Below are 26,450 nucleotides of genomic sequence, written 5' to 3'. Positions count from 1 at the left end.
TGATGGGGCAGGCACCTGTTGGTGCTTAATCTTTCTACAGACACCTAAAGGTGGAACGCTGATCCCTGGTGTCAGTTTCGATAAATAAATAAAAATCTGGATCAAAATGGTTGGATTGAATTTAAGTGGCCTAGTGGGGCCAAGAGTTTTTAAAATGATTGATGACTTGACCAGGAAAAGCTGGTCATCACTTGTTACCACAGCGACAGTCATAATTATGGCTCAGCCCTGCCTATGTCTACAACTTTTTTATTTTTTATAAATATGATTTTAAAACACACTGGTAACCTTATGCCTAACCTTAAATTAAGACTAAAAAGCACCATTTTGTTTTCATGGTTGTGGTAACTAGTGACAACTGGAAATGCACTGGGTTATAGGTCGTTATCAATAAAACATCTCAATAGACCCCCAGCTCCGCTAAAACCGTTGACAACTACGTGCCATTTCCAAGGGATTGTTAAATACATTTGATAAATGACTTGGTTTTAATATCATCACCTCTTGAAAAGCATAGTCATGAACTACACATTTCAGATTATTCCACATTTAGCTCTATTATCAGAGTTATACAGCAAGTAATTGTATGCTTACATGACCAGTAAACATCAACTGATCTTTTCATTTCAGAGCCTATCCATTTGTCTTGTAGCTAGCTAGCTAGCTAGCTAGCTAGCTAATCAAACAACGTATCATTGGCTTTTGGAAAGAGCTTGACATCGACATGTCTTGGTAAAGATGTCAGTCGGACTACTGTCATCACCACTATAGATGGCAAGCAAGTATAGCCATCTAGTTTATCCCTTGAAAGTTAGCTTGTTAATTAACTTGCCATATTGACATGATCTGTTATCAGCTAGCTAGCCAATTTGACGTGGTCCGTCAATCAATGCTTGGTTATTACTGCATTGTCGGAACTAGAAGCACAAGCATTTCGCTACACTCGCATTAACATCTGCTAACCATGTGTATGTGACAAATAAAATTGATTTGATTTGATTTGAATGCAGCCTATCATGTCTGTCAGCAGCAATCGTGATTAAATACTCTTAAAAACAGTGTTGAAAAGGAGATAATGTTAGCTAACTTCACTAGGTAGGCCTATGTTGGTTGGAGAAGAAAGTACCTTATGTTTACTTATCACTATGTTTAGCCAACTGTACACAGGTTCTACTGGTAGCTTTCAAAGTAAACATTATCAGCTAATAGTACATCTGCAAATGCTCCCTTCTGCTGCTTGACAGGCAGAGCCCACAAAGGATGGGAAATTCACCTAAACCACTCATACTGGTCAGGTATAGTTCACTTTTATTTTATATCACTCAAATATTAAATGAATGGTCACCAATATTGAGAGAGATCTTGAGGCTACCCTTACGTATCTAGAAATAAATGATCACTTGATCTGTTACTTGCTGTATAATTTTGATGATAGAGCTAAATGTGCACAATTGTTTTGCATAAAATAATCTGACATTTCTAGCTCTGACTAAAGAAAGTATTCACATCGCTTGACTTTTTCTACATGTTGTTGTTACAGCCTGAATTTAAAATGGATTCATTTCAGATTTGTTGTCATTGGCCTACACCCAATACCTCGTAATGTCAAAGTGGAATTATGTTTTTTGAAAATGAAAGCTGAAAAGCCTAAATAAGTTCAAGTAACATAAGTTGCATGGACTCTCTGTGTGCAATAATAGTGATTTTAGATTATTGAATGAGTACCTCATCTCTGTACCCCACACATTATCTATAAGGTACCACGGTCAAGCAGTGAATTTCAAACAAAGATTCAACCACAAAGACCAGGGAGGTTTTCCAAGGCCTTGCAAAGAAGGGCACCTATTGGTAGATGGGTCAAAATAAGAAAGCAGACATTGAATATCCGTTTGAGCATGGTAAAGTTATTAATTACACTTTAGATGGTGTATCAATACACACAGTCATTAGAAAGATACAGGCATTCTTCCTAACTGACTAGGCGGAGAGGAAGGAAACCACTCAGGGATTTCACCATGAGGCCAATGGTGACTTTAAAACAGTTATAGAGTTTAATTGCTGTGATAAGAGAACTGAGAATGGATCAACATTGTAGTTACTTTACAATACTAACCTAATTGACAGAGTGAAAAGAAGGAAGCCTGTACAGAATACAAATATTACAAAACATATTTTTAAGCATAGTGTTAGATGCATCCTGTTATGGCTAAGCTTGTGATCGTTAAGGACTGGGGAGTTTTTCGGGATAAAAACAATTATGTAAGCACAGGTAAAATTCTAGACAAAAACCTGGTTCAGTCTGCTTTCCACCAGACACTGGGAGATAAAACCTGGTTCAGTCTGCTTTCCACCAGACACTGGGAGATAAAACCTGGTTCAGTCTGCTTTCCACCAGACACTGGGAGATAAAACCTGGTTATGTCTGCTTTCCACCAGACACTGGGAGATACAACTTGGTTCAGTCTGCTTTCCACCAGACACTGGGAGATAAAACCTGGTTCAGTCTGCTTTCCACCAGACACTGGGAGATAAAACCTGGTTCAGTCTGCTTTCCACCAAACACTGGGAGATAAAACCTGGTTCAGTCTGCTTTCCACCAGACACTGGGAGATAAAACCTGGTTCAGTCTGCTTTCCACCAGACACTGGGAGATAAAATCTGGTTCAGTCTGCTTTCCACCAGACACTGGGAGATAAAACCTGGTTCAGTCTGCTTTCCACCAGACACTGCGAGATTAATTCACCTTGTTTTGGCAGGACAATAACCTAAAATTCAAGGCCAAATCAACACGAGTTGCTTACCAAGAAGGCAGTGAATGTTCCTTAGTGGCCGTGTTACAGTTTTGACATAAATCTACTTAAATCTATGGCAAGACCTGAAAATGGTTGTTTAGCAATGATCAACAACCAATTTGACAGAGCTTGTTGTAAGGCCTCATGTCTGTTTGCCCAATTAGACACTGCAGTAAACTGTGAACACCTCTACATATCGTGTCCAGCCAGTTGCCTGGACTCAGTAATATACTCACAAGGTGCCTTGGATTGCAGCAGTGTTTTTGAATGTGTCAGTGTCATTTCTAGACCCATGTTCCTTCTTACTGCTCTAGTATTGTAATTTATGAGCTATGAAGAAATGCAAACCATATTTGATTAATCCAGCTGATTTTAAGGAGGTGAAAGGTTGTGTGTGTGTGTGTGTGTGTGTGTGGTAGGTTAATCATGCCTATCAATGGACACTGCCACTGGGCACTGTCAATCAGAGAAGCAACGTCATATTAAAGTTTAATGAGGCAAAAAGACAATTCCTATTCCTCCCTCCATGTTAATGGCTTAGCAATAAAGATCTGCTTTATTTTCTGTATACACTTAAGGCTTTCACATGGGCATCAGGTGACATCACAGTCTAGCGTGCATAAAGGAGATCTGATGGCGCTGTTTTGGATTCCCAGAATTGTGCTGATTCTGTGACTAGAGAATTGTCTTGCTATAAAATTGCTAGCGTCTCCATTTTGCCCTTGAAGTGACAGTTGAGGACTGTCTGAATGTAGCCTACTCAAGTCTGTATTTCAGGACTGAAAAATGTCGACAGTGCAGCAATGTTTCGCAATATATAGAAAAACCATTGCCATTTCAGTTTTGATCATTGCCTTTGATAATTGTCAGCTTGGTGTTTTAGGCCTACACATTTTGGCATCCAAGTTTTGGTTTCACATTAAACTAGGCACTTCCGTGCTAAGGCTCTACTTATTGGAGTGAGAGATTAATTGTGGGAGAGGTGTGATTAGTGTGAATATCTATGGACCAGATGGCATGACGTCTGCTTCACGTGGGCCGATTCCAGTCCTATGTGATGACAGCTTGTCTCTTATGAGTGCTCTGGAATGAGTGTTATGCTCACCCTTCATCCTCTGACTGGACTGATGGCATTGACCAGGTCTGTTCAGATGAGCCTGCTATCCCCACAGTGTAGCACAGGGAGACACACTATCTAGGAGACACTGCCACTTATAGGGCTTAATGGGACCTAGTCTGTTGTGTGATTTATTTCTACATAAACCAATTACAGTGGACAGAACTTTAATTAGGCTTTTGGATTGTAAAAGCTTTGTCTCTCATCTCCAAATAAATGGGCTTAATGTGTCCAGCAGAGGTGGAGCTACTAAAAGAGTTCCTTGGATTACCGTGGTCTAAAAACCACAACTATAAAAACAGTTGGTCCACTAAGAGGATGTTTGTGCCTTGTGTCATTAACGCCCCTCTGGGTTGCTGTAAAATGAGGCAACTTCTCCATGCCTTTGTGCTACCTGCCTTTGTTGTAATTTTACAAGAGACTTTGTTTATATTAGTCTGATCACATACATTCTCATTTTGAGCAAGGAAGTCTCTTTGACTGTGCAGAAGTTACTTTGCTTTGGCCACAGTCACAATGGGAACGAAGCCAAATACTAAATTGCTGGTCTGACTGACTATCAGCGTTGAACAATGGTTGAGTAATCCATAGTGCTTTGATATGACTGTTCTTTTGGTTTTATGGAACTTCAGCCGTTTCTGATTTATGGGTTGCAAACAAACTGCACTTTCCTACTAGGTAAATGTATGTTACAGGATAGCACATCAGAGTGTGAAACCCACACGTGTTGCATTAACTGGGCCTATCCTTTGTGTTGGCCTGTAAATTGGATGATGTTTCATGTTCCCGGACTGCACCCATTGTGCAAACACGGGCCTTCCTTTCACAGAGAAACATTCCTGGATTCTGAGCATGGCAGTGGCCCACACACGGTCACAATAGGGGGTCCAATGTTGGACCAGCCAGGCTCATTGACTCTCTCCTCCATACATACTGCTCATTTTTCTCAGTTGAATCTTGGACATTTACAGCCAGCATTTTGCATGGATTTTTTTTGTCGTCCTGTATATAGATTCCTGCACCCTCTGGATATTTTATCCCGGCATGTTGTCTTAACTGCATCGTTCTGGTTAGGAATGATGTCCAACTACATGGTTCTGGTGAAGCATGTTGTCCAACTACATGGTTCTGGTGATGCGAGTTGTCCAACTACATGGTTCTGGTGAGGCATGTTGTCCAACTACATGGTTCTGGTGAGGCATGTTGTCCAACTACATGGTTCTGGTGAGGCATGTTGTCCAACTACATGGTTCTGGTGAGGCATGTTGTCCAACTACATGGTTCTGGTGATGCATGTTGTCCAACTACATGGTTCTGGTGGGGAATGTGGTCTCAACTGCATGGTTCTGGTGGGGCATGTGGTCTCAACTGCTTTGTTCTGGTGGGGCATGTGGTCTCAACTGCTTGGTTCTGGTGGGGCATGTTGTCCAACTACATGGTTCTGGTGGGGAATGTGGTCTCAACTGCATGGTTCTGGTGGGGCATGTGGTCTCAACTGCTTTGTTCTGGTGGGGAATGTCGTCTCAACTGCATGGTTCTGGTGGGGCATGTGGTCTCAACTGCTTGGTTCTGGTGGGGCATGTTGTCCAACTAAATGGTTCTGTTGGGGCATGTGGTCTCAACTGCATGGTTCTGGTGGGGCATGTGGTCTCAACTGCTTTGTTCTGGTGGGGCATGTGGTCTCAACTGCATTGTTCTGGTAGGGCATGTTGTCCAACTAAATTGTTCTGGTGGGGCATGTGGTCTCAACTGCATGGTTCTGGTGGGGCATGTGGTCTCAACTGCATGGTTCTGTATAGAGATTATTGGGAAGTATCAGGGGAATGACCGTGGCATTCGGGGTAACTGTTTGCACCAGCCCTAATCTCATGTGCTGAGTCTGTTCTATGTATCTGGTTAACAATGAGGAAGTGGTCTCCACTCCATACTTGGTGGTTTCTAATTGAATTCCCCAAGATTGTGAAAAGCAGTGGATAGCGGATGCGGTGAAGGTGACAAAACACAAAGCGCATTAATTTCTTTAGGAAAACAGTCCTAATGTTAGAAACAAACATCATTGTTGTCATTCAGAGAGACAATTTATTTATTTGCCAAGCTACACAGAATAATCAACAGGTTCCTCTTTGCGTACTGAGAAATGGATGCAACTTATATCCGTTATAAAAAGATAGATTATATCAACAATCTTCCAGCCACCCCAGGCTGCTTCACTCTGTGGTGTGTAATCTGAAGGCTGAACAGTAATATACTCCTGACTGTATCTACAGACAAATAGTAATAGGTTTTCTCATGGAGCCTGCAACCCCGTTCCCTCTAGATGAGCAGCCTGATGGTGTATCCAACAACCCTTCACTATTTGTTGTGGTTTGGTATTTTATTAGGATCCCCATTAGCTGTTGCAAAAGCTGCAGCTACTCTTCCTGGGGTCCACACAAAACATGTGTCAGAGCTGTGTGTAAATTGACTATATGCAAACAATTTGGTATTTTCTTCCCGGGCCAGTGGAAAGCATCGCCTCATCTATTCAGAGATTCCTGGGCATAGTCTGTGGGACCCACCAGGCTGGGCTGGAGTCAGCACCTGTAGCGCAGAACAGGTGGCATGGAGGAAAGTTTTAACAAGGCCTCAGACACCAAGGATAAAGTATGCAGAGACAATTGATGAATGAGCTGCCCAGACTGCCAGCCACCTTGGCCTGCATCCTCTTAAGGAGCTTATTAATACTTAGTGTAATTGAAATGATTTTGCTGGAAGGACCACCACATTTAGACCATTTCTCCTCAGAGCTTTGGACCAAACATGCCCCATAGTAAATATGATCCCCTGCCAGATTCTGTCTGAACTGGTTAATGACCTACGGTTGTTCCATCTGGAAGCTGGAAGCTGGTTGTGTTTTTGTTGTTGTTGTTTTTTGTCTCTTTTCATTCTTTATCTTGGTCTTTTTTATTTTTTTTAGCCAATATTTTTTGTCTACATCCTCACTTCGGACAGTCTAGTTAGCAAACAAGAAGAAAAACCATGTGAGACCAATACAATTAGATTTGATTTGGTATATATTTATTTTTACTTCACCTTTATTTAACCAGGTAGGCTAGTTGAGAACAAGTTCTCATTTACAATTGCGACCTGGCCAAGATAAAGCAAAGCAGTTCGACACATACAACAACACAGAGTTACACATGGAGTAAAACAAACATACAGTCAATAATACAGTAGAAAAATAAGTCTATATACGATGTGAGCAAATGAGGTGAGATAAGGGAGGTAAAGGCAAAAAAAAAAGGCCATGGTGGCAAAGTAAATACAATATAGTAGGTAAAACACTGGAATGGTAGAATGGTATCACACAACCTTTCTATCGGAAATGATGAAAAGTCCTCTTTTGTTACCCTAAGAGTACCCAGCATGTTTCCTCCAATGTGTGTGTTTGAAGCGTACGGTATCTTGCATAACTGGAGCCAGTGACAGCAGGCTCCCTGTTATCTCCCAGTCTCAGGCTCTCTCTCTCACTCTTTGGGGCCTTCCTACAGATGAGAAGTCCCCCCCCCCCCCCCCCCCATGTGGCTAAATAGTGGAAAGGTGGGAGGGGGACGGGTCACGGTACTTTCCCTATCGATTTGGGGCCTGGGCTCCCCTTGGTGACCCTGGGCTGTTGGGATACAATATCCCCCCCACCACTGCCACAACACAGGATCATTCATCGGAATAAGGGGGTGCGAGGAAATCGTTTTAATAGAACGGTGTGTGATCGGAGAGAGAGGTCAGGAGTGCACCGGCCTTTGTTGTGCATGGGGTACATGGGAGTGTGGAGGCCCACCGTCAGCTCCCCTTTAAGTGTTCCTGACATGCTGTGCCTCTTCATTAATTAACTACTTCATTGATTTGTTGCCATGGCCTCTACAGGGGCAGAGCAGTTTCCTCAGAAATTATTTTAATTGTGTTGCTGGGTTGTCGTGTTCACTTAACTGCAGTGGGAGGGCCTCCCGAGTGGCGCAGCGGTCTAAGCCACTGCATTGCATTGCTTGATGTGTCACTACAGCCCCGGGTTCGATCCCAGGCTGTGTCACAGTCGGCCGTGACTGGGAGACCCATGAGGCGGCGCACAATTGGCCCAGCTTCATCCGGATTATGGGAGGGTTTGGCCGGTCCGACATGTTCTTGTCCCATCGCGCTCTAGCGGCAGCGACTCCAGGCCGGGTGCCTGCAAGCTGACTTTGGTTGCCAGTTGTACGGTGTTTCCGATGACACATGGGTGCGGCTGGCTTCCGGGCTAAGCGAGCAGTGTGTCAAGAAACAGTGCGGCTTGGCAGGGTCGTGTTTCTGAGGACGCATGGCTCTCAAACTTCGCCTCTCCCGAGTCCGTACGGGATTTGCAGCCATGGGACAAGACTGGATGTCATGAAATTGGGAAGAAATAAGGGGTAAAAGAAGCAACAAAAAAGAAACCATTTGAAAACTGCAGTGGGTTCATGGAGGAAGGGCTTTCAGATGTGTTCTCTCTTTGAGAAGCTGGATATGAGTAAGCCATCAACAAGGTCTTATGATGTCATTAATGGTTAGATTTAGGTTGTTCTTTACATGACTGGATATGCTGTTCGCAATTATGCCTCTTTCAACAGATTTTCTACATTAGTCAACAAAAGACGGGTTAATAGACTCTGTTTTAGAAAACAAACTCAGGAACTTTGTTTTAGATATCCTTAATGTCCTTCCTCATACTATATCCACTTGTCAAGCAGGTCTGCCTCCCTGGAGAGTTGGGACATGCACAATGTACCCATTCTTTCCACAGTAAAGCTGAAGAAAAAAAAAACTACAGAAATGTGTTGAGCGATTTAAGCTGTTCCCAGAGGGGCACAAACTTTAATACAGCTGAATGTATTATGCCTCTGCCTAACGTGTTTCTGTCAAAGTAGTGCCTCTGCCTAACGTGTTTCTGTCAAAGTAGTGCCTCTGCCTAACGTGTTTCTGTCAAAGTAGTGCCTCTGCCTAATGTGTTTCTGTCAAAGTAGTGCCTCTGCCTAACGTGTTTCTGTCAAAGTAGTGCCTCTGCCTAATGTGTTTCTGTCAAAGTAGTGCCTCTGCCTAACGTGTTTCTGTCAAAGTAGTGCCTCTGCCTAACGTGTTTCTGTCAAAGTAGTGCCTCTGCCTAACGTGTTTCTGTCAAAGTAGTGCCTCTGCCTAACGTGTTTCTGTTAAAGTAGTGCCTCCACCTACTTTGGAGCAACGTTGTCTTAGTACTCCTGGAACCTGGAATTAAGTTGGATCAGAATCCTTAAAAGTAATAAAGTCCTCAGAATTCAAAGGAACTTTATACAAGGATCTTTCATTCCTTTCCACAGCAGATACACTCCTGCACTTATTATATCCTTCCACAGCACACTGGACCATATGTTTTCCAAAGTCACCAGTTGATCCTTTCCAGGTGAACGCAGTCTCACTCCAAGTCCCTCAAGCATCCTCAATGCTCCTTGTATGCAACTATGGCACTTTGCTTTTGGCATTGCTAAGTTTCCGCCATGAGGCCTACACATTGGTAAATATGAGCAGACCAGAAACTGTGTTTACGCTGACTGGATTTTATGGGGAGCTAGACACATTTGGTCTTAATTTACCCATCACTCCCTCACGCTGAGCTTTCATCAGTCCCCTGCTAATTTATAAACTTTGTTAAATACTTCCTTATTAAGTCAAACAGACTCCTTTAAAATGGTGCTGTCGAGTCTCTTTCCTGATTTTCCACCCTAGGTAGTTCAAAAGCTCTCTTTTTTTTTCATTCAAAGCTTGACATTTGTATTCTCAGTTGGTATACTCTGGGCATAATCAGATCCTGAATTTCCAGTTCAACAGTTGTTCATCGTACAGCCTACCAGAACATTCCCACTGAGAGTGAATGCGGGTCATTGTGTCACACCTACAACCAACAGTCTTGAGTGTGATTCAGTAAAAGTGTACTGCACCCATGGGGATTGGCCAAGCTCCCCGTTTGTCTTTATCTGACCTTTTCACCTCTTAATCACTCTATTAACGACCAATCATTGAAGTTCCACTTGTCTTCACTGCTCAGTCACCTGAATCTTCAAGCACTTCACATCAGTAGCATACAGCACCTTCAGTAAGTATTCACACCCCTTGACTTTTTCCACATTTTGTTGTAACAGCCTGACTTTAAAATTGATTAAATTGAGATGTTTGGTCACTGGCCTACACACAATACCTCATCATGTCAAAGTGTAATTACGTTTTTTGAAAATGAAAAGCTGAAATGTCTTGTCAATATTTATTCAACCCCTTTGTTATGGTAAGCCTAAATAAGTTCAGGAGTAAAATGTGCTTAAGTCACATAATAAGATTAATGGACTCACTCCGTGTGCAATAATAGTGTATAACATGATTTTTGATTGACTACCTCACACATACAATTATCTGTAAGGTCCCTCAGTCAAGCAGTGAATTTCAAACACATATTCATCAACAAAGACCAGAGAGGTTTTCCAATGTATTTTTTTATCCGTTATTTTACCAGGTACGTTGACTGAAAACACATTCTCATTTGCAGCAACGACCTGGGGAATAGTTACAGGGGAGAGGAGGGGGATGAATGAGCCAATTGTAAACTGGGGATTATTAGGTGACCGTGATGGTTTGAGGGCCAGATTGGGAATTTAGCCAGGACACCAGGGTTAACATCCCTACTCTTACGATAAGTGCCATGGGATCTTTAATGACCTCAGAGAGTCAGGACCCTCGTTTATCGTTCCAGGGCAGTTGGGATAAAAAAATTTAGACCAGAGGAAAGCGTGCCTCCTACTGGCCCTCCAACACCACTTCCAGCAGCATCTGGTCTTCCATCCAGGAACTGACCAGGACCAACCCTGCTTAGCTTCAGAAGCAAGCCAGCAGTGGTATGCAGGGTGGTATGCTGCTGGCAATGCCTCGCAAAGAAGGGCACCTATTGGTAGGTGGGTACAAAAAAAATGAAGCAAACATTTTAATATTCCATTTGAGCATGGTGAAGTTATTAATTACACTTTGGATGTTGTATCAATACGCACAGTCACTACAAAGATGGAGGTGTTTCTAACTCAGCATTTTTAGTTTTTTTGGAACAAGGCACTAAAGTAATACTGCAAAAAAATGTAGCAAAGAAATTCACTTTTTGTTCTTATTACAAAGTGTTATGTTTTGGGCAAATCCAATACAAGACATTAGTGAGTACCACTCTCTGTATTTTAAAGCATAGTGGTGGTTGCTTCATGTTATGAGTATGCTTGTAATCATTAATGACTGGGGAGTTTTTCTGAATAGAAAAAACAGAATGGAGCTAAGCACAGGCAAAATCCTAGAGGAAAACCTGGTTCAGTCTGCTTTCCACCAGGCACTGGGAGACATTCACCTTTCATCAGGACAATAACCTAAAACACAAGGCCAATTACGCTGGAGTTGCTTACCAATCTTCCTTAGTGGGCGAGTTAACGTTTTGACTTAAACCTACTTGAAAATATATGGCAAGACCTGAAAATGGCTGTCTAGCAATTATTAACAACCAATTTGACAGCTTGAAGAATTTTGAAAAGAATAATGGGAAAATGTTACACAATCCAGGTTTGTCAAGCTCTTAGAGACTTACCCAGAAAGACTCACAGCTGTAATTACTGCCAAAGGTGATTCTAACATGTATTGACTCAGAGGTGTGAATACTTATGTAAATTACATTTCTGTATTCCATTTATAATACATTTGCAAACATTTCTAAAAACATGTTTTCACTTTGTGTTTAGTTGGGTGAGAGAAAAAATACATTTGAATCGATTTTGAATTCAGGCTGTAACACAACTAAATGTGGAATAAGTCAAGGGTATGAATAGTTTCTGAAGGCATGCTCTTCAAGAGGTGATGATATTACAACCAAAAGTTTATTTTATTTAACAATCCTTTGAACGATATGTAGTTTTCAATGATTTTAGCAGAGCTGGGGGCAAGGAGCAGCCAAATCGAACACTTTGCACCATATTGCCATGTTTTATTGATGACTACCTATAGCCTTTAGCCTGTTGGTGTTCAGATCTGGCTGTGGTTGTTTTGTAGCTGTTCCTCCTTGTGGTCAGCTCTGCCCTAAATCTTCACACGGTCTCTCAACAGTATCTTGGAGAGAGTGGGTCTATGTGGAAACTATGCTGTTTTTTAAAACTTTCTGAAGGCACTGTATCTTTTCAATTGTTCCCTGTAAATCGGCAATGTTGAGAGGAACAGCTCTTCTCACATGGTCTCAAATAGCCACTAAGTGTTGAAAATCCCAAATCCCTCTGCTTTCCAGGCATGCCACATCTTGTCCAGTGTTCACAGGCAGTGGTTGCTGAAATAAAATCTGAGAATCATATTGCACCCAAACCCCAACCCAAAGACGAACTTGAAAGTTTGTCAACGATGGTTGAATAAACCAATCTGCGGTGCGGAATGTTGGTCCTCATGTGACAGTGTCCATATGACACCCCATTGACAACAAAGGAAGGGAAAATGTCTTTGAAGTGGTCAATTGCAGGGCAGAGGGTCATTCAATTGGCAAGTGGTTTCTCCAGACACAAATGGAGCCATCCATTGATGTAGCCTATAGCTAGCTACACCAGGGTAGGGCTGGGCAATATGGCCTAAAAATCATATCTCCATTTTTTTTTCAAACATATGGCCAATTCACTCTAATGTTCTTGTCCTCTTGCTCAGTTGTGCACCGGGGCCTCCCACTCCTCTTTCTATTCTGGTTAGAGCCAGTTTGCGCTGTTCTGTGAAGGGAGTAATACACTGCGTTGTATGAGATCTTCAGTTTCTTGGCAATGTCTCTCATGGAATAGACTGATGAGTTTCAGAAGAAAGTTATTTGTTTCTGGCCATTTTGAGCCTGTAATCGAACCCACAAATGCTGATGCTGCAGATACTCCGCTAGTCTAAATAAGGCCAGTTGTATTTTTAATCAGCACAACAGTTTTCAGCTGTGCTAACATAATTGCAAAAGGGTTTTCTAATGATCAATTAGCCTTTGAAAATTATAAACTTGGATTAGCTAACACAACATGCCATTGGAACACAGGAGTGATGGTTGCTGATAATGGGTCTCTGTATGCCTATGTAGATATTCCATAAAAAAATCACCCGTTTCCAGTTACAATAGTCATTTACGACATTAACAATGTCTACACTGTATTTCTGATCAATTTGATGCTATTTTAAGGGACAAGAAAAGTGCTTTTCTTTCAAAAACAAGGACATTTCTATGTGACGCTAGTGTATATCTCGATTTTAAAACTAAAAACAACCGTTTTTATTTGACAATTAAAGGTCAAATACACTGCATTTCAAACAATCAGCAATAATATAATGAATTCAGGGCTCGTGAAATTATACCTAGGCTAAATATAACCCTTCCACAACCATAAGACCCACTAAGGTCCAGCTAATCTTTATATTTTAAGTTTAGCCAGCTTGGGTCCATTTGCTAGCTAACAAGGCAGAACAGTTGAATTGTTATGAACCCACCTTTCTGTCCGTCTCCAACTGTTTGAACAGCATGCTAGCCTGTCCGCTGTGTTCAGATGTTGAAATCAAGTGGCCTACCTTATTTCTCAGAATGAGAACGAGTTGCCAATTCCTTATATAATTGTTTTAGGTTTATTGCACATTTATAAAACACACACTAGACAGCTAAAATGCTGCTATCGGTATTTGGTAGTGCAATGCCGCGCACGACAAACTGAGCATTTATTTTCCAGAATCTTTTGGGTAGACTCCTGTTGTTATGACGGAGACATGTGCATCTCGTCAGATCTCTGGTGTAAATGGGAAGGTATGCACAGCACAGAAGGAGACGAGACCAAAATGACAACATGAGAACAAGCAGACATAAACACTCATAAAAACTTGATTATTGCAATACAGGCATTTGGAATATCGTGCAAAAACATACATTCTAAATAATCAAATTCAATTGATATATTGCCCAGCCCTACACCAGGGATTCGGCACTGCCTGGCTTTCTATTTCGAACCGGTGTTTTTCTTTGCAGGTTTTAGTAACTCTGTTTTATGTCCTCACCAAAGTGTGAGGATTATTGCTGGCAGGTGGTGACTGTCCAGGTCTAAGGATTTCCCTTTTGTAGTTTCACCAGTGAGTAGTAAAGCACCAAACGCCTATGAGTTGTGTTTGGACAGTTTTTTTTTTTTAATAAGTGAAAGTCTTTACCATATGACATTTTATTGGTCACATACACATGGTTAGCAGATGTTAATGCGTGTGTAGCGAAATGCTTGTGCTTCTAGTTCCGACAGTGCAGTAATAGCTAACATTAATCTAACAATTCCACAACTACCTAATTCACCCACATCTAAAGGGATGGAATAAGAATATGTACATAAACTCAGAAAAAAAACCATCCCTTTTTCAGGACCCGGTCTTTCAAAGATAATTTGTAAAAATCCAAATAACTTAGATCTTCATTGTAAAGGGTTAAAACACTGTATCCCATGCTTGTTCGAAGAACCATAAGCAATTAATGAACATGCACTTGTGGAACGGTCGTGACACTAACAGCTTACAGACGGTAGGCAATTAAGGTCACAGTTATGAAAAGTTAGGACACTAAAGAGGCCTTTCTACTGACTCTGAAAACACCAAAAGAAAGATGCCCAGGGTCCCTGCTCATCTGCGTGAACGTGCCTTAGGCATGCTGCAAGCAGGCATGAAGACTGCAGATGTGGCCAGGGCAATAAATTGCAATGTCCGTACTGTGAGATGCCTAAGACGGCGCTACAGGGAGACAAGACGGCCAGACAAGACGGTTCTCGCAGTGGCAGACCACGTGTAACAGCACCTGCACAGGATCGGTACATCCGAACATCACACCTGCTAGATAAGTACAGGATGGCAACCAGGAACGCACAATCCCTCCATCAGTGCTCAGACTGTCCGCAATAGGCTGAGAGGGGCTGGACTGAGGGCTTGTAGGCCTGTTGTAAGGCAGGTCCTCACCAGACGTCACCTATGGGCACAGACCCACCGTCGCTGGCAAAACGTGCTCTTTTTATACCTAGGCAAGTCAGTTAAGAACAAATTCTTATTTTCAATGATGGCCTAGGACCAGAGGGTTAAGTCCTTTTCTTTCTTTTCAGGGTGTTAGGTTGCTCTAACTATAACATCTATAACAATTGGATTAGAATCAGTCCCCCTCCCAGTACCCCCAATGAATTAGATAATTACCCCAGACTGCCCCCTTTCTTGGCGAAGTTTCAACTCGCGTCACTGACTGTTTCCTTGTATGACTCCAGCATTAGGGGATTTTTTTGTGTGATACCAGACGGGAACCAGGCGTGTTTTGTGGGTGTCGCTCCCTGCTCCCTCCCATGCTCCTCAGCAGTTCAGACCCCACACGACTGCTTTGTTTTCTCTGAGTGGGAGTCTGTGGTAGTGGGGGTCTGGTTGAAGTGTGCTGGGGTCCAAGCCACTAGACATGCCATCATCAAATAGTACTGTGAAAAGAACAATGAGGTAGGTTCGCCCCTGTCACTATACAATATGCAATCATCAAGGAATGCCTTTTATTCCAAGGAACTAATCTAATCCTGGCATTTTGATTGCCCTTCGTCTCAGGAAGGGAAAGCACAAGTTCCCAGATTGTCAACATATCTTTTTCTCATGTCCCTTATTCACTGAAACATCTGCTCTTTTTACTCATCTTGCCCAATTCCTACTCCCCTGGCCTTACGATGGCCTTGGAAACAGTGGACATAAAATACGTCTCTGTGTGTTTTGACAGAGAGGCTATTTTTTTGTTACAAAAAAAACTAGTCTCTAGCCAATGTGATGATAGCGTAGCCTAAAAATACAAATCTATTTTAGGAAAACTACTTAAAACATTACACTGTTGTTATTCCAAGACTTCCACCCTCATTCGTTTCACATACAGTAGAAGGAGAAAGGGAGGTTAAAATCTACTCCAAACCCACAAAGAGACTGTAAAATGGATGCTCTATAAAAAGCTCATGAAATAGGAATGACCCTCCCCAGCTAATTTCTCTCCATGTTTTTGTTTGGGAGACTGTGGATAATGTAGACGGTTTTGGGAGACCGTGGATAATGTAGACGGTTTTGGGAGACCATGGATAATCTAGTACAAGTGCTTTAGGTATTAGGCCTCGCCTACTCAGCTCATATCTAAGCCAGGCCCAGACAGCAGATGTGGGGTCTGTGTTGGTCAGCCATTCTGGGGTTAATGGCTGTCTGGCAGGAATGGGCGTTTTTCTCCAGTCATGACACTGACAGCCAGGGGGAAGTGGGATGGTAGTGGAGCCAGAGAGGTTGTTAGTGTGGTTTAGAGGAAATAGGATTCCAACATGGATTGAATTGTAAAGCCTTAAAATAAGGTCTTTGCTTGTCGTTTTCCTATTATTTTATAGCCAATTAGATCGTACAAGGATTTTATAGGTGTTCAAGAAGTGTTAGTGTAATCGCAAGGTAATAAATCCACTAGTAAGAACCCAATTTTGTCCATTGGCAAAACATTTTTACGATATCTAATATTGCTAGTTATGCTAATAACTGGTGAATTAATTCAGAAATCTGTTATTGCCATCTATTTTTTTTTATAATAGATACATTTCTGCTCAACTCAAAATACTTCTCTCTGTGAAGTTACATGGCAACATCTAGATGTTGTAGCCCACCCTATTTGTCATCTGACTCCGGGCCGGCTGTTTCCTGATGATAATGCATTTTAAATTTAGAGGGAATCTATCTAAATTGACAAGGAGCTTTGAAACCTTAGCCCTCTCTGTGTCCTGGGAAGTATAATGTGACTCAATCGTTCGGTCACGACCCTGCGTGCTCAGGTTGGAGAGAGCCAGATGGAGCCTGATGTCATGCATTAAGACTCATTATTTCATTCAATCTTCTCAACTGAAGCAAGGGCATTGTCAGAACCAGCAAGGGAATTCAAATCCCCAAGAAATACTTTGTTTATCCTCTGTGAAACATTCTGAGTTTGCGTGAATGTGTTATCTTGGAACAGATTCGAAGGCCCAGCAGTGTCCTATCATGCTACAGTACAGTGGCCAGTGGTGAAAATCCCTTCTTGTTCTCTGCTCATTGGGTTAAAAGCCTCTACTTTTAGAAACTGCTGCTTCAAACAGCAGAACATACAAAAGAGTGGACCCTTTCTTGGTGATCTCCGATTTGTCATTGGTTGGAATTATGAATGCCTCAGTGAGGAAAGACTGCCTCAGTGAGGAAAGACTGCCTCAGTGAGGAAAGACTGCCTCAGTGAGGAAAGAGTGAATGTGTGAGAGTGATTGAGGGCTGTGTTGTGTTCAGCTGCACTTGGATTATGTCTCCGTCTGTCCCTGTGCACATGCCCAATTTCCTGACAGAGCACTCTCTCCAGATTGAAAGTGTCTGCTGAGGTGTGATGCTGCTTGATGGGCCATGTGTGTTTTGTGAATGTGAAGGCATTTTCAATGGACCTCGGGTTGATCAAAGCATTGCTGTCGATATAAATGCTCATACTGGAGCTTTGGCCGGGGTAGGCCGTCATTGTAAATAAGAATTTGTTCTTAACTGACTTGCCAAGTTAAATAAATAAATTGGCCAGTGAGATTGATTTGAAGATGGAGTAATTTAGCAAGTATGCTACATGTTGTTCATGACTGATTTAGCATTGATTTTATGTGGTTGTCAACAGACCATCTTTGACGCTCCAGCTTCAAATGATTCTACAAAATGGATGTGTTACAAAATGTGTCAGATGTGTTGTGAACAATTATCAAGATCCTAACAAACTGGCTAATCCTCCAGCTCCTGCTAGGCTAAGTAAACGGCCTGATTTTCTTTAAAGTCTTCAAACATGTCTTGATCATGCTTTTCGTAAAAGCTTTCAGTGAGCTTCAAACAGCGTTCTGATGTGCAGTTTAAAACACAAACGATGTATCAATATCACACTTGTCTCCTAGCTTTGTGGATGAACTAGGTAGGTATGATCTTCTTAGTGTTTCACAGTACATCCCTGTAGGTGCGAGAGAGCCTTTATCTCAAACATATTGTTGACTTGGCTGCCTTCAGTGAAAACACGTGGCGAAAGCCAGAAGCGGTATGTTCTCCAACGTTCTAAATCATCTGTTCATTTGGTTTGTGCCTATCCATAAAGCTGCCAACCATCTTGCCAGAGAGGACAGCTACTCTTAGTAGTCTGCTGAATCTGAACCCATCACACCACTGTGACTTAGTCGGCACATTTCTACCTCGGCTGCCAGACCTCGCAAGTTGTTGTAGCTTGTATAATTTATCTCTCCTATGGGGCCTCCCTTGCTGTGTTGATTGCCTACCTCTGCCAGCCATGTCTATGGCTTCAATCAAACAACACTTTGATATTGCAGCTATAGGGCAAAGCTAAGACTCCACTGACTGACTGCTGCGGAAGCTCTGTGTGTTCAGACTGCCTAATTGACATGGGTAATAAAACCCTGGATCTGGGCATCATAGAGCTACAGATAGATTTATATCTGTGTCCTGGGTTAAATAACTCTGTCACTGCTTAGTGGAATCATCCTCAAGTAGAGAGGAAACTAAAAATCAATGGACATCCATTCTGAATATTACACGTCCCACAGTTGCTGCATACTTAGAGAGGGAAACATCCAGAAGTGGGATGTGGATTGTCTCCTGACAGAGAGGGTTATTGTAGGGAAACATCCAGAAGTGGGATGTGGTTTGTCTCCTGACAGAGAGGGTTATTGTAGGGAAACTTCCAGAAGTGGGATGTGGATTGTCTCCTGACAGAGAGGGTTATTGTAGGGAAACATCCAGAAGTGGGATGTGGTTTGTCTCCTGACAGAGAGGGTTATTGTAGGGAAACATCCAGAAGTGGGATGTGGATTGATAGTCAATAAGGTCTCACGCAGTAGGCCCAGTGGTATCGTAACTCAGGGTATTGCCGCTGCACTGCCTACATTGGCCAGATCTCAGAGGTCAAGTTTAGGTAAGACGCAGCTCTCTTGCTTGGGCCAAGAAACACGAGCAATGGACATTAGACCAGTGGAAATCTGTCCTTTGGTCTGATGAGTCCAAATGTGAGATTTTTGGTTCCAACCGCCGTATCTTTGTGAGACACAGAGTAGGTGAATGGATGATCTCTGCAAATGTGGTTCCCACCATGAAGCATGGAGGTGTGATGGTGTGGGGTGCTTTGATGTTGACACTGTAAGTGATTTATTTAGAATTCAAGGCACACTTAACCAGCATGGCTACCACAGCATTCTGCAGCGATACACCATCCCATCTGGTTTGCGCTTAGTGGGACTATCATTTGTTTTTCAACAGGACAATGACCCGAAACACACCTACAGCCTGTGTAAGGGCTAATTGACCAAGAAGGGGAGTGATTGAGTGCTGCATCAGATGACCTGGCCTCCACAATCACCCAACCTCAACCCAATTGAGATGGTTTGGGATGAGTTGGACCGCGGAGTGAAGGAAAGGCAGCCAACAAGTGCTCACCATATGTGGGGACTCCTTCAAGACTGTTGGAAAAGCATTCCAAGTGAAGCTGGTTGAGAGAATGTGTGTGCAAAGCTGTCATCAAGGCTAAGGTTGGCTACTTCGAAGAATCTCAAATATAAAATATATTTTGATTTGTGTAACACTTTTTTTGGTTACTACATGATTCAATATGTGTAATTACATAGTTTTGATGTCTTCACTATTATTCTACAATGTAGAACATCGTAAAAAAAATAAAAAAATAAACTTGAATGAGTAGATGTGTCCAAACTTTTGACTGGTACTGTAGGTGGCCTTTCTTGTGTCAGTAAAAGGCCCCCGCTGATAAATGTGAATAAACACATCGTCAGCTTTTGCCCACTCCATGAAATACAAAACCAGCAAAAAAGGAGCACAGAGCACTTCTCGGGCCTGAGTACTGGGAGATACTGAATGACATTCTGGATATAAAACGTCACAGAGCCTTTTTTAACATAACACTGATTCAGGCCTAGTTATTCTCTCTCATGGCTAGCAGTGTAGTGCGAGGAATACTGTTGATGTTTATCTGTGGAAACTGAACGTAGCTTCTGATGATCGGTTGAATGCCGTGAGATTGGGAACAAGGGCAGAGTGGCGCCGGGTGGAACTACTTAATGAAGCACAAAACCAAATCCCCGGTGACCCTCTAATCATCGGTCGGTTTCTTAGTACAGTGGTGCATTGTCTCAGCTGGAGTCAGACATCGTGTGTATGTGTAATGTAAGTGCATTTGTGTGTGTGAGGCAATTAGCTTGTGTGTTAGCTTTGTGAGTTGATTTCTGTGCATGCTTTGTAGTGCTGAGTGATTAGTGCTTTTTTGGTTTCAGTTCGATTTATAAAAAAAATAATCATGATTTCGGCTTCGATTGAATTTTTTTTCAACATGAAATGCACTATGCATTATGTGGGTTGAGTGCTATAACAACACAGAATAAAACAATTATCACCATCACTTATTCACAGTACTTTACTGTAATAAAATATATAAAATTTGATTACTTTATTTCATTAATGAAATAATAGCAGGCGTGAAAGAAACAGACTGGGCAAGTACAGTAGCCGCACAATGGATTATGGTCATTGTAGTTAATTATCACGTTTTCTTCAGTAAATTGTGTAGAACATTGGCCTGTTGGAAACTACAACTCCCTAATACATATCAGATCATGCCTGAATTGTTTGATCTCTAGAGACTCTGTGCATTGAGCTCACAGAAGAAGAAAAAAAACAAAGTGGAATTCAAGTAGTTGAACCTAAGTCAATCAATTGGTAGTTTAAAAAAAGAAAAATTACCAACATTTTGGTTAATCGCTCAGCACTAGTGTGGTGTGTGTGTGTGTGTGTGCATACAGTACATCTTATAGTATCTAGTATCTCTACTTGCACATTCATCTTCTGCACATCTATCACTCCAGTGTTTAATTGCTAAATTGTAATTATTTCGCCACTATGGCCTATTTATTGCCTTACTTCCCTTATCTTACCTCATTTGCACACACTGTATATATACTTTTTAAAAAATGGTGTTATTGACTGTATGTTTGTTTATTCCATGTGTAACTCTGTGTTATTGTTTGTGTCGCACTGCTTTGCTTTATCTTTGCCAGGTCGCAGTTGTAAATGAGAACTCGTTCTCAACTAGCCTACCTGGTGAAATAAAATAAATAGAAATTAAAGAATAGGCTTCTCATTGGTGTGAGACAGCATCAGCCTGACCTACCTCCATAGCTGAACTGGTCCTCGATCTGAACAGGCCTCCTGTGGTCTGTATGGATTCCTCCTGCACTCCTCTCTCTCTTTCCTTCCCTCTCCCCTCTTCCACCAGACTGGAGATCATTTGGATCTATTTATAGTATCGTCTTGAATAATAAATCACCTGCAGACAGACAGGAGGCTGTGCCTTGCCTCGTCTCACACACAAACAGATGCAAGTCACACACACCTTCTACCAAAAGTCAAACTGATATGCACTCCCAAACACGCACACACCTGTGGAGCGGCAGGTAGCATAGCTGTTAAGAGCGTTGGGCCAGTAACCAAAAGATTGTTGGTTCGGATCCCAGAGCCGGTAAGGTGGAAAAATCTGCCCTTGAGCAAGGCAGTTAACCTCCTACAACATCTGCTCCCCGGGCGCTTAGATTCAGAGGGGTTCGGTTAAATGGGAAAGACACATTTTGGTTGAATCCATTCAGTTGTGCAACTGAGTAGGTATCCCCTTTCCATGTGTCCACATTGGCCTTTGGCAAGAGGACTGCTATCAATGCCAGAGATAAGAGAAACCCTCCATCCTTTAATCACTTAATCAGGAAGCAAAAGTACCTCAGAGCTCACAACATTACTGCCATCCAATATTACCCTTGGAAGTAATTCAAGCACGGCAAAATCAATGCTACAGTTTGTGTGCCATATGGATTCGATTGTGATTTTGAACTGACAAGAACTGGACTTCCTTCCTCCCCTTTTCACTCTTCCCTCTCTCTCTCCTTTCCTCCCTCCAGGCGCTGGATGTGGATCGCAGTGTGCTGTACAAGATGAAGAAGTCAGTCAAGGCCATCTACACCTCAGGTCTGGGTGAGTGAGAGAGGTTTATGCTCATTTACAGTTAAAACACCATACCTCTCTCTATGGGCTGGAGGTTGACAAGGGTTAGCGGTAATGCTACCTTTGGTTAAAGCTGTCAGGGTCTGAGTGACCGAAAGGTTCATCTAATGAAAGGTCAGGGTTCAGAGCCACCTGTGACGATCATTTTAGAAAGTCAAAAAGCTAGTGCATTCGGAAAGTATTCAGACTCCTTAACTTTTTACACATTTTGTTACATTACAGCCTTATTCTAAAATATATTTGATTAGGGGGAAAAAAAACCCTAATCAAATACACAATACCCCCATAATGACAATGCAAAAATTGTTTTTTAGAAATGTTTGCAAATGTATCAACAACAAAAAACTGTCACATTTACTTAAGTATTCAGACCCTTTACTCAGTACTTTGTTGAAGCACCTTTGGCAGAGATTACAGCCTCGAGTCTTCTTGGGTATGACGCTACAAGCTTGGCACACCTGTATTTGGGGAGTTTCTCCAATTCTTCTCTGCAGATCGTTTCAAGCTCTGTCAGGTTGGATGGGGAGCGTTGCTGCACTGCCATTTTCAGGTCTCTCCAGAGATGTTCGTTCGGATTCAAGTCCGGGCTTTGGCTGGGCCACTCAAGGACATTCAGAGACTTGTTCCGAAGCCACTCATGCATTGTCTTTGTTGTGTGCTTAGGGTCGTTGTCATGTTGGAAGGCAAACCTTCGCCTCAGTCTTTCATCAAGGGTCTCTATACTTTGCTCCGTTCATCTTTGCCTCGATCCTGACTAGTCTCCCTGTCCCTGCCGCTGAAAAACATCCCCACAGCCTGATGCTGCCACCACTATGCTTAACCGTAGGAATGGTGCCAGGTTTCTTCCAGACGTAACATTTGGCATTCAGGCCAAAGAGTTCAATCTTGGTTTCATCAGACCAGAGAATCTTGAGACTTTAGGTGCCTTTTGGCAAACTCCAAGCGGGCTGTCATGTGGTTTTTACTGAGGAGTGGCTTCCATGTAGCCACTCTACCATAAAGGCCTGATTGATGGAGTGTTGCAGAGATGGTTGTCCTTTTGGAAGGTTCTCCCATCTCCACAGAGGAACTCTGGAGCTTTGTCAGTGACCATCGGGTTCTTGGTCACCTCCCTGACCAAGGCCCTTCTGACCAAGGCCCTTCTCCCCCGATTGCTCAGTTTGGCTGGGCGGCCAGCTCTAGGAAGAGTCTTGGTGGTTACAAACTTTTTCCATTTAGGAATGATGGAGGCCACTGTGTTCTTTGGGACCTTCAATGCTGCAGACATTTTTTGGTACCCTTCCCCAGATCTGTGCCTGGACACAATCCTGTCTCTGAGCTCTTCGGACAATTCCTTTGACCTCATGGCTTGGTTTTTGCTCTGACATGCACTGTCAACTGTGGGACCTTATATAGACGGGTGTGTGGACAGGATTTGGAAAGGCAATCAATTGAATTTAGCACACGTGGACTGCAATCAAGTTGTAGAAACATCTCAAGGATGTTCAATGGAAACAGGATGCACCTTAGCTCAATTTTGAGTCTCGTAGGGTATTTATGTTTTTTTTATAATACATTTGCAAAAATGTCAAAACCTGTCCATTGATGAGGGAAAAAAATATATTTATTAAATTTTAGAATAAGGCTGTAACCTAACAAAATGTGGAAAAGGTCAAAGTTCAACGGGTCTGAAAACTTCCCGAATGTAGCCATATCTAGGAAAACCAAAGTTCCAAAGGCTGGGCCTAATATATTGTTCTGAGCCAATTGTAATTTTCCCTGTGGAAATTGAGAAGGTTGAGGTGCTCAAACTGCTTGGAGTAACCCTGGGTTGTGAACTGTGAATACTGTGGAAATTGAGAAGGTTGAGGTGCTCAAACTGCTTGGAGTAACCCTGGGTTGTGAACTGTCGTGGTCAAACATGTTGATACAACAGTAGCTAAGATGAGGAGAAGTCTGTCCATAATAAAGCACTGCTCTGCCTTTTTAACAACACTATCAACAAGGCAGGTCCTACAGGCCCTGGTTTTGTTGCACCTGGACTACTGTTCAGTAGTGTGGTCAGGTGCCACAAAGAGGGACTTAGGAAAATTACAATTGGCTCAGAACAGGGCAGCACAGAGCGAGAGAGAGACAACATTAATAATATGCATGTAAATCTCTTATGGCTCTCTTAAGTGGTGGAGAGATTGTGTTCATCACTACTTGTTTTTGTAATGCACGAGCTGTCTATTTAAACTACTAGCACACAGCTCGGACACTCATGTATACCCCACAAGACATGCCACCAGAGGTCTCTTCTCAGTCCCCAAATCCAGAACAGACTATGAGAGGTGCACAGTACAGCCATGACTACATGGAAGTCTATTCCACATCAGGTAATTGATGCAAGCAGTAGAATCAGATTTAGAAAATAGATAGAAATACACCTTATGGAACAGCAGGGACTGTGAAGCAACACAGACATAGGCACAGACACATGCTTGTCACTTTTATTTCTTATTTATATTTTTTAAAACTGCGTTGTTGGTTAGGGGCTTGTAAGTAAGCATTTCATTAACACCTGTTGTATTCGGCAGACGTGACTAATAAAATGTCATTTGATGCATACACACACGTGATAACATACGCACTATACACACACGTACACATGGATTGTGTTGTAGATATGTGGTAGTGGAGTAGGGGCCTGTAGAATCAGAATCAGATTCAGAAAACAGATAGAAATACAGCTTATAGAACAGCGGGGACTGGGAATGTGCAAGTAGAGATACTAGATACTATAAGATGTACTGTATACATACACACACACACACACACACACACACACACACACACACACACACACACACACACACACACACGCAGGTACAGACACACACACACACACACACACACACACGTACACACACACAGGTACACACACACACACACACACAGGTACACACACACACACACACACACAGGTACACACACACACACAGGTACACACACACACAGGTACAGACACACGCTAGCACACACACTCTACACACAATCATTGTAATATTGTTATATGGTGAGGTTATGCATTTTGTATTGGAGATATGTAGTGGTGTAATCATTTTGTATTGGAGATATGTAGTGGTGTAATCATATTGTATTGGAGATATGTAGTGGTGTAATCATTTTGTATTGGAGATATGTAGTGGTGTAATCATTTTGTATTGGAGATATGTAGTGGTGTAATCATATTGTATTGGAGATATGTAGTGGTGTAATCATTTTGTATTGGAGATATGTAGTGGTGTAATCATTTTGTATTGGAGATATGTAGTGGTGTAATCATATTGTATTGGAGATATGTAGTGGTGTAATCATTTTGTATTGGAGATATGTAGTGGTGTAATCATTTTGTATTGGAGATATGTAGTGGTGTAATCATTTTGTATTGGAGATATGTAGTGGTGTAATCATTTTGTATTGGAGATATGTAGTGGTGTAATCATTTTGTATTGGAGATATGTAGTGGTGTAATCATTTTGTATTGGAGATATGTAGTGGTGTAATCATTTTGTATTGGATATATGTAGTGGTGTAATCATTTTGTATTGGAGATATGTAGTGGTGTAATCATATTGTATTGGAGATATGTAGTGGTGTAATCATTTTGTACAGTTTTATATTTTGTTTTATCCACAAGTTGCCTGGGGAGGTTACTGGGGAAATTATTATGGGTACTGAGTTTGGCCCGGCGGAGTTTTTGGTTTTAGAAGCTGGCCAACTGGGATAAGCAATAATCAGATATTCACTTACTAGATGTTGAAATGTTACGGAGCCGGTGACAACAGGCACTGTTCGTGGTTGTACATACAACCAGACACAACTTAATGATTGGCTTAAATTGGAGGGCTTCGACAAAAAATCTGAATGTTCTTGTCAGAGATGGTACAGTTTCCATTGCCTCCCAAATGACGATGAAGCATAAAGAAATTGGCTCAAAAACGTAAACTTAAAAAAGCTCCCAAAAGTTGTATGTTTGCTCGTTCCACATTGTTGATAAGACGTCAACGCAGGGTAACCCACACCCAACGCTCTTTCTGGGTTATGAGAGGCCACCAGAGAAGAGACACCGCCTCAGCGGGAGGGTTGACAGACATGTCACAAGAACAGGTATGTCGACTAGTTTTGATATCGCGTGTTTGTCTTCAGTTTTTGTTGCTAGAATCTGACTACGATAACTTCTAGTCAGGGTCTGAAATGAATCTCTTTCATTTCTACCAGCCACTTTTCTTTTTAAAAATCTGCCACTTTATGAAATCTATGCTAAACGCTTTATAATTGTGAACACTGAGTCAGTGGGAGGCTACCTGACATTAGAAATATGGTACATATTGTGGAACCTTAATCCATGATTATTCTTC

The 26,450-nt window shown here is 42.1% G+C and overlaps 1 protein-coding gene across 2 annotated transcripts in view; it reads left to right on the top strand.

The window, feature by feature from the left end:
* Window positions 1-26,450, top strand: part of LOC139375364 (arf-GAP with SH3 domain, ANK repeat and PH domain-containing protein 2-like) — an 86,984-nt gene that overhangs the window by 1,935 nt on the left and 58,599 nt on the right. For both annotated transcript variants that reach the window (XM_071117078.1, XM_071117077.1), the window contains exon 2: window positions 21,966-22,038. In XM_071117078.1, the coding sequence (XP_070973179.1) occupies window positions 21,966-22,038 (73 nt within the window). The remainder of the gene's footprint in view (window positions 1-21,965; window positions 22,039-26,450) is intronic.

The sequence above is a fragment of the Oncorhynchus clarkii genome, chromosome 19 (genome assembly GCF_045791955.1).
Source record: "Oncorhynchus clarkii lewisi isolate Uvic-CL-2024 chromosome 19, UVic_Ocla_1.0, whole genome shotgun sequence".
In the NCBI taxonomy this organism is placed as follows: Eukaryota; Metazoa; Chordata; class Actinopteri; order Salmoniformes; family Salmonidae; genus Oncorhynchus; species Oncorhynchus clarkii.
The sequence above is the reverse complement of the archived record's forward strand: the minus strand, read 5'-3'. Positions and strand labels throughout refer to the sequence as shown.